The sequence below is a fragment of the Triticum dicoccoides genome, chromosome 5A (genome assembly GCF_002162155.2).
Source record: "Triticum dicoccoides isolate Atlit2015 ecotype Zavitan chromosome 5A, WEW_v2.0, whole genome shotgun sequence".
Taxonomy (NCBI): domain Eukaryota; kingdom Viridiplantae; phylum Streptophyta; class Magnoliopsida; order Poales; family Poaceae; genus Triticum; species Triticum dicoccoides.
The window spans coordinates 46013475-46021513 of NC_041388.1; the positions used below are offsets into that span (position 1 = coordinate 46013475).

General features: G+C 39.8%; 1 protein-coding gene across 1 annotated transcript; it reads left to right on the forward strand.

Moving 5' to 3' along the window:
• The first annotated feature begins 5565 nt into the window (after positions 1-5565).
• On the forward strand, positions 5566-6185 carry LOC119296941 (glutaredoxin-C1-like). Its single transcript, XM_037574941.1, has one exon. It carries the CDS (start codon positions 5672-5674, stop codon positions 5981-5983), a length of 312 nt encoding a protein of 103 aa, XP_037430838.1. The 5' UTR covers positions 5566-5671; the 3' UTR covers positions 5984-6185.
• The last annotated feature ends 1854 nt before the right edge of the window (positions 6186-8039 follow it).

Here is an 8039-nt window from a genome sequence, read left to right on the forward strand (position 1 = left end):
AAAGTGTATGAAAGTTGAATAATATTGGCATGCAACAATCAAAAATTATAGATACGACGGAGATGTATCAGCATCCCCAAGCTTAATTCCTGCTCGTCCTCGAGTAGGTAAATGATAAAAGATAATTTTTGATGTGGAATTCTACCTAGCATAATCTTGATCATATGTCTAATCATGGCATGAATATTAAGACACGAGTGATTCAAAGCAATAGTCTATCATTTGACATAAAAACAATAATACTTCAAGCCTACTAATAAAGCAATCATGTCTTTTCAAAATAACATGGCCAGAGAAAGTTATCCCTACAAAATCATATAGTTTGGTTATGCTCCATCTTCACCACACAAAATATTCAAATCATGCACAACCCCGATGACAAGCCAAGCAATTGTTTCATACTTTTGACGTTCTCAAACCTTTTCAACTTTCACGCAATACATGAGCGTGAGCCATGGACATAGCACTATAGGAGAAGACAAAAAAGGAGAAAGTCTCATCAACTAGGCGTATCAACGGGCTATGGAGATGCCGTTCAATAGATATCAATGTGAGTGAGTAGGGATTGCCATGCAACGGATGCACTAGAGCTATAAGTATATGAAAGCTCAAACTGAAACTAAGTGGGTGTGCATCCAACTTGCTAGCTCATGAAGACCTAGGGCATTTGAGGAGGCCCATCGTTGGAATATGCAAGCCAAGTTCTATAATGAAAATTCCCACTAGTATATGAAAGTGATAACTCAAGAGACTCTCTATATGAAGAACATGGTGCTTACTCTCATTACTTCCTGTAATTTTTCCCTACTCTTACAGAACTTCTCCCTCGCGATTTCTCTCTGTGATCGGTTCTTCGAAACTGCCAAGTACTTGCGATTATGCTGACCATGTTAGAATTATATTTATCTCTTGCAGTACTTGTACTTTTGTATGCTCGCCTACTTGTCTTTTACTTCTACTTAGTTATTCTTCTATCACACATTCTGTTAGATTTATCTCAATGGAGTTGCCTAGTTATTTCTCGAAGTCACTTACTTCTGTAGTTTTGTCTTTGTTTAGTTTCTACTTTAGAGAGAATTTTCATTGTACTTCTTAGAGAAAATTGCTTTTGTAGAAGAAACTTTAAATATCCTGTTCACTCCTTCCCCTCTAATTGATTTTTGATCCTACAATTACTATATCAGAGCAAGGTACCCCCTTGTCTCTGCACATTTTGGTCTAACCACCTGGACTTTTGGGAATGTTGACTCTAGTGAATTTCAAGTCGACGGAGAAGTCTCATGTCTTCAATAGCAAAGACTACCCGTTCTGGAAGAACAAGATGTTCATCCACGTAAATGTCATAGATGAAGATCTCTGGAGAATCATTGAAGAAAGATACGTTATAGCCGACACTGCCTATGTTACTCTTGAAGAGAGGAAATACTGACAGCTTAATGCCCAAGCTAAGGACATCATCTAGAATCGTCTCTCTAAGGGGCAATTCATCCACGATAGTTCTATGAGGACGTCAAAGGAAATCTGGATAGACTTGATAAGGTGAATGAAGGTACTTCCACTCAGAAAGAATCTCGGGTCAATGATGACCCACAAGTATAGGGGATCTATCATAGTCCTTTCGATAAGTAAGAGTGTATAACCCAATGAGGAGCAGAAGGAAATGACAAGCGGTTTTCAGCAAGGCATTCTCTGTAAACATTGAAATTATCGGTAATGGATAGTTTTGTGATAAGATAATTCTTAATGGGTAACAAGTAACAAATGTAACTAAGGTGCAGCAAGGTGGCCCAATCCTTTTTGTAGCAAAGGACAAGCCTAGACAAACTCTTATATAAAGCAAAGCGTTCCCGAGGACACATGGGAATTATCGTCAAGCTAGTTTTCATCATGCTCATATGATTCATGTTCGTTACTTTGATAGTTTGATATGTGGGTGGACCGGTGCTTGGGTGCTGTCCTTACTTGGACAAGCCTCTCACTTATGATTATGCACTCTAGTAAGCATCTGTAACTACGAAAGAAGAATTAAGATAAATCTAACCATAGCATGAAACATATGGATCCAAATCAGCCCCTTACGAAGCAACACATAAACTAGGGTTTAAGCTTCTATCACTCTAGCAACCCATCATCTAATTATTATTTTCCAATGTCTTTCCCTAGGCCCAAATAATGGTGAAATGTCATGTAGTCGACGTTCACATAACATCACTAGAGGAAAGACAACATACATCTCATCAAAATATCAAACGAATACCAAATTCACATGATTACTTATAACAAGACTTCTCCCATGTCCTCAGGAACAAACGTAACTACTCACAAAGCATATTCATGTTCATAATCAAAGGGGTATTGAATATCATTAAGGATCTGAACATATGATTTTCCACCGAATAAACCAACTAGCATCAACTACAAGGAGTAATCAACACTACTAGCAACCCACATGTACCAATCTAAGATTTTGAGACTAAGATTGAATACAAGAGATGAACTAGGGTTTGAAAGGAGATGGTGCTGGTGAAGATGTTGATGGAGATTGACCCCCTCTTGATGAGAGGATCGTTGGTGATGATGACATTTCCCCCTATGGGAGAGAAGTTTCCCCGGCAGAACAGCTCCGCCGGAGCCCTAGATTGCTTCTGCCCAGGTTTCGCCTCGAGACGGCGGCGCTTCGTCCCGAAAATTTGCTTATGATTTTTTTCAGGTCAAAACCCTCCATGTAGCAGAAGATGGGCACCAGTGACCTGCCAGAAGGCCCACAAGCCCTAGGGGCGCCCCCAAACTTGTGGCCTCCTGGTGGGTCCCTCTGGTATTTTCTTCGTCCAATATTTTTATATATTCCAAAATAATTCTCCATAAATTTTTAGGACTTTTGGAGTTGTGCAGAATAGGTCTCTCAGATTTGCTCCTTTTCGTTCTAGAATTCCAGCTGCCGGCATTCTCCCTCTTTGTGTAAACCTTGTAAAATAAGAGAGAAAAGGCATATGTATTGTATCATAATGTGTAATAACATCCCATAATGCAATAAATATCAATATAAAAGAATGATGCAAAATGGACGTATCAGTCGATACTATACGAAGCTGCTTCAAGATACTAATGATTTTCTCTATTATATCGCCATTCAGCTCAACGAACTTGGCGCTATTGACATTAATGATCATGAAGTGGTGAAGAAGTTACTTCGGTCTCTGGACAATTCATTTGATACTCTGATTATGATGATCAAAGAGCGCCCAGAATGCAAAGATCTCAAACCCACAAATGTTCTTGAGAGACTTAACTCAGATGAGCCACAAGAAGAAGAGACGAGAGATTTGTATGGTTTCAACTATTGCGAAAGCCATGCTCTCAAGGTTGTTGTTGATTCTTCCTCGAAAGAACAAATTGATGACTATGAATTTGACAACCTGATCATATCGTTCAAGATCTCGCATTGACTGTGAAACGCTTCAACTGATACAAGAAGAAGAAACACTTCTAGAAAAAATGTCAAAGTATAGCTCAAAATCTGCCTATGGCTCAAATTCCTCGATGAAAACTCATGGTACAAATGAAAAATACGACCATTTGATCGATGAATTTCCTCTAGGAGAAATTGAGGCTAGGAACAATGGCAAAGTTACCAATAGTAGCAAGAGCAGCAAGAGTAAGAACTATGATTCTTACCATGACAAGAAGAAAAGGAAGCATTTCAAGAATAAAGAGAGTTCATCCTCGAACCTACAAAGAAGAAGAATTCTCACAAGGCCAAGGCTTATATTAGCAAAGAGATGGATCCGAGGAAGAAGCCTCTGAGTCCGAAGCCGTTGAAAAAGAATCGTCTGTTGAGGAATTTGGTTCCGGCATCACGGGTATTGCTTACGCCTCTACACCAACATCGAGCTTGTTCTTCGACAATGATGATAGCAACGACGAGGCACCTCCATTCTGCTTAATGGCAAAAACCTTTAAGGGAACTAACTCTCGGTCGAGAAAGAATTCCTCATAGATCAAGAATGGAAATTCCTCGAATGGGTTCTAATGCCATTTCTTCCTCTTGTGAATATGAACACTATTCTTCTAACAATTATGTTCATACTTCTAAGGAAAACAACTCCATATTCATACAACTATGCTAACCACTCTTTGAGAAAAAAAACTCTAATGCCTCTCAAGCAAAGTACTCTTATGTTCAGCGTCCAGCTAAATATTCTCAGTCGACCATCGTGATGTTGGTGGTTAAGAATAACTAATTCTTCTGCAGGACTATTTCTCCGCTGGCACTGAACGGGTCATGGATAGTGGATGTACTAATCATATGACCAAAGACGGAAGTTTATTCGCCGATCTTAAATTGACTACTCCCTCATAGAAGTATATCACCTTTGGCGACAACAATGAAGGAAAGGTAATTGAGTTAGGTAAAGTTGCTATATCCAAAGAGAAGCACATTGATAAGGTCATGCTTGTTCAATCTCTTAGATTCAATCTACTGTCCATTTCAAATTTTGTGATATGGGCATGATGGTGTTATTCACCAAATCTAGATGTGTGGTTTTCATGCAAAATGATAACACCTTTATATTCGAAGGTGTAGAAAATGTTATTTATATATTGTGAATTTCTCTAAAGGTCCCTCAGTTACCACCTGTTTTCTTGCAGAAACTATAGAGGGCTGGTTGTGGCATCAAAGGCTTGGCCATGTATGTATGAGAAACTTGCAGGCGTTGGTGAAGAAAATGCACATCATAGAAATTGCCGATGTAAAATTCCATAAAAATCGCCTCTTTGGTGCATGCGAAGCTAGCAAGCTCATGAAGAAATTGCATTCCCCAGACTATCATGACCATGACAAGGCCACTCAAGATTCTTCACATGGACCTCTTCGGGCCGCAGAGCTACTCTAGCTTCGGTGTAACCACTATGGACTCGCCATTGTCTATGATTTTTCTTCACATGAGTTTTCTTTCTTGAGGATTAATCCAGAACCCAGAAATTTTTCAAACGTTTTGCCAAAAAGGCTGAAAATAAATATGAAATCACCATCAGGCACGTGAAAAGTGAAAGTGGCACGTAGTTCAACAATACTCATATCAAAGAGTTTCTCAATTATTATGGCATCACCCATGAGTTCTCCGCGGCTTATACTCCCAAGCAAAATGGAGTAGTGGAGAGAAATAATCAAACACTCATTAAGATTGTATGGATCATATTTAATGAGTACAAAACCTCAATGCAATTTTGGGCGAACGCCATCAACAAAGGACCGTATGATCTCAGCAGCATCTCTCTTCATGTCTCTCTCATCTGACTTGTCGAATAGGGGATAGATGAGAATTTACTAAAAGTCAGAGCTCCATACCTTATCCACTATAATCCATTGTACCCCTTTGGTATATCAGGTCGCCGCATCGCCATTGCCATCCAAAAATTCGATGCTCCACACTGAGCCCATACGTGGAGTGGTGCAAATTAAAGGAGCTCGGCATTTATCCGAACCCTTCCGTATCACCTTTTTCCGGTCAAATTGCTCGAAGATCATCCTGTCGGTGCACATTTCCATGGCTATATATGCAAGGTTCCCCTATGTCCAGCCCAAAGCAAGCCAGCACAGCTCAAAGTCAAAGCCTCGTACCCGAGAATTGAGCTCTCTAGCACTAGCACTGAAGATCGGGCCAGCTTGATGGAGCAAGTGACGAAGCTAGCGGGGCAGCGGGCCGTGGTGATCTTCGGCACGAGCTCCTGCTGCATGTGCCACACGGTGACGAGCCTCCTCCGGGATCTCGGGGCAAACCCCACGGTGGTGGAACTGGACGAGGACCCTTGGGGGAAGGAGATGGAGAAGGCGCTGGCGCGGCTCATCGGACGGAACCCTGCCGTGCCGGCGGTGTTCATCGGCGGCAGGCTCGTCGGATGCACCGACAAGGTCATGTCCCTTCACCTCAGCGGCAAACTGGTCCCGCTGCTTCGTAATGCAGGTGCTGTCTGGGTGTAGTCCAGGGAGGGCTTTGTAGATATTCGGCTTTGATGCATTGGGCGCCAGAGAATAATGTAATGTGTACGTGCTCAGTTATCCTTTCCTGTATTTGGGGACGATGGAGACTAAGGAAACCATGCAGGTATTTTTACTGTTGATGGGAGTGCCTGTCCTATCAAAGTGTTACACATTATAAAAGCAAATTGCGAGAGAACTTTCATTCTATTTCTGAACTGTCAAGCGAGTACGAAGAACATCAGAAGTAAAAAAAAAAATTACATCCAAGTTCGTAGACCACCTAACGACGACTACAAGTGCGCGCTGAAGATGCACCGCCGTCATCGCCACTCCCTCATCGGTGTCAGGCAAACCTTGTTGTAGTAGACCGTCGAAAAATCGTCATGCTAAGCCTCATAGTTACGCATTATAATTAGTGGTGTCTCAAATCAAACTTTGTTATATTTTATCAAAATTATAATAAATACAAACAGTACCAAATAAATATAATATGATAATATATTACATGATGAATCTAATGATATATAATAGGTATGGTGAATGGTGATATTTTTTATGTAACCTTGCTCAAACTTCAAAAAAATGACTTAAGACAACACTATTATGTGAAGTAAAAAAGGACTTTTTTTTCTTTTCATACCAAACCAGGCGGGTACATGAACTTTAAACTTCAACTTTCAAAATTTCAACTTTTGGTATTGTACTTTCCAAATTTAAAACTTTTGAAAATTTGAACTTATAAAATTATTGAACTTTCAAAATTGTGATGAACTTTGCACAGAAAGGAAATATATGAAAAACGCATGTGTGGGCCTCACCATGAAACTCTTCCTTGCGCTAATGCAACTCCTTGAAAAAGGAGTGGCCGCCTCACATGATGACCCCCTACGGAGGCCCCCTAGAATACGGGAAATACATAGGGGGCTATTCCTCTTTTGTTCTTCTGGTTTCTAGTTGGTTTTCCCTGGAAAAAAAAGTCCTTAAAAAATATCCACGAATCTTAAAAATGATTATGTATTTTAAAAGTGTTCTGGAATTCAAGTATGTTCATCAATTTTAAAAATATTCACAAATTTTAAAAATGTTCATGTATTTTAAACAATGTTGCCGAGTTATAAAAAATATTCATGTACTCCTAAAATTGTTCTAATTTTGTTACATGTTTATGTTTTTAAGATGTAAAACAAAAATATGAAAGTAAGAAGAAAAAAAGAAATTAGCAGAAGAAAGACCGCAGAAAATAGACAGATCAGAACAAAAAACAAAAAGAATTACTCTAAAACTGCATCTCGATGTATTTAAGATGTCCAGCCCATGAACGGTCGCTCTGTTCGTTTGGGTGACATCTTGTTGTAATAAAAGAGGGATGATTAGAAATTTCCCCTTTTACACGAGCAGTTGGTTCGCTTCATTCGTATTTATTAATTATATCAGCAGATCCCTTGATAGGGTTGCTCATGGGGCAGTTTACGTGACAAGGATTAGATTGGATGTACATGAGACTAGATAGCAACTCAAGTTGAGCCCGAAGCTCAACATTCTCCTTTAAAATGGATGCTTCACAAGTAATAGAGTAAGTATCCCAAGCATCATCATTAACAACAATGGGAGAGGACACATTGGCAAGATCTTTTAAGTAAGAAGCTTCAAGTTGAGCATGAGACTCGGTGAGTTTGATGAGCTCACCCTTGATGACCCTTGAGCCATTTTCGAGGTGCTCAAAATCCTCAAGGAGTCTAGCAAGAGAAACTTCAAGCCTCGCATTTTTAGTTTTGAAATCATTGGCCACCTCGAGTGCTCCATCATGAGATTCCTTTATTCTAAATAATTCTAGAGCAAAGGTCTCCTCAAGAGATTCGGATGTGGTTTGTTCTTGTTCAAGAGCTTGAGATAGCTCTGCGATCTCATTTGCGTAATCACGCTCATGAGCTTCCATTTTCTCAATGGTGACCTCATGCTCCTCTAGATGAGATTCCAACTCAATGTATTTATTTCCTTCAATGGCAATAGACATGATTTCCATGAAGTTGGAACGAGCAAATTTATTTTTGTGAAG

Excerpts from the sequence above, each read along its gene's own strand:
- LOC119296941 (XM_037574941.1), top strand. The coding sequence starts at position 5,672 with ATGGAGCAAGTGACGAAGCTAGCGGGGCAGCGGGCCGTGGTGATCTTC.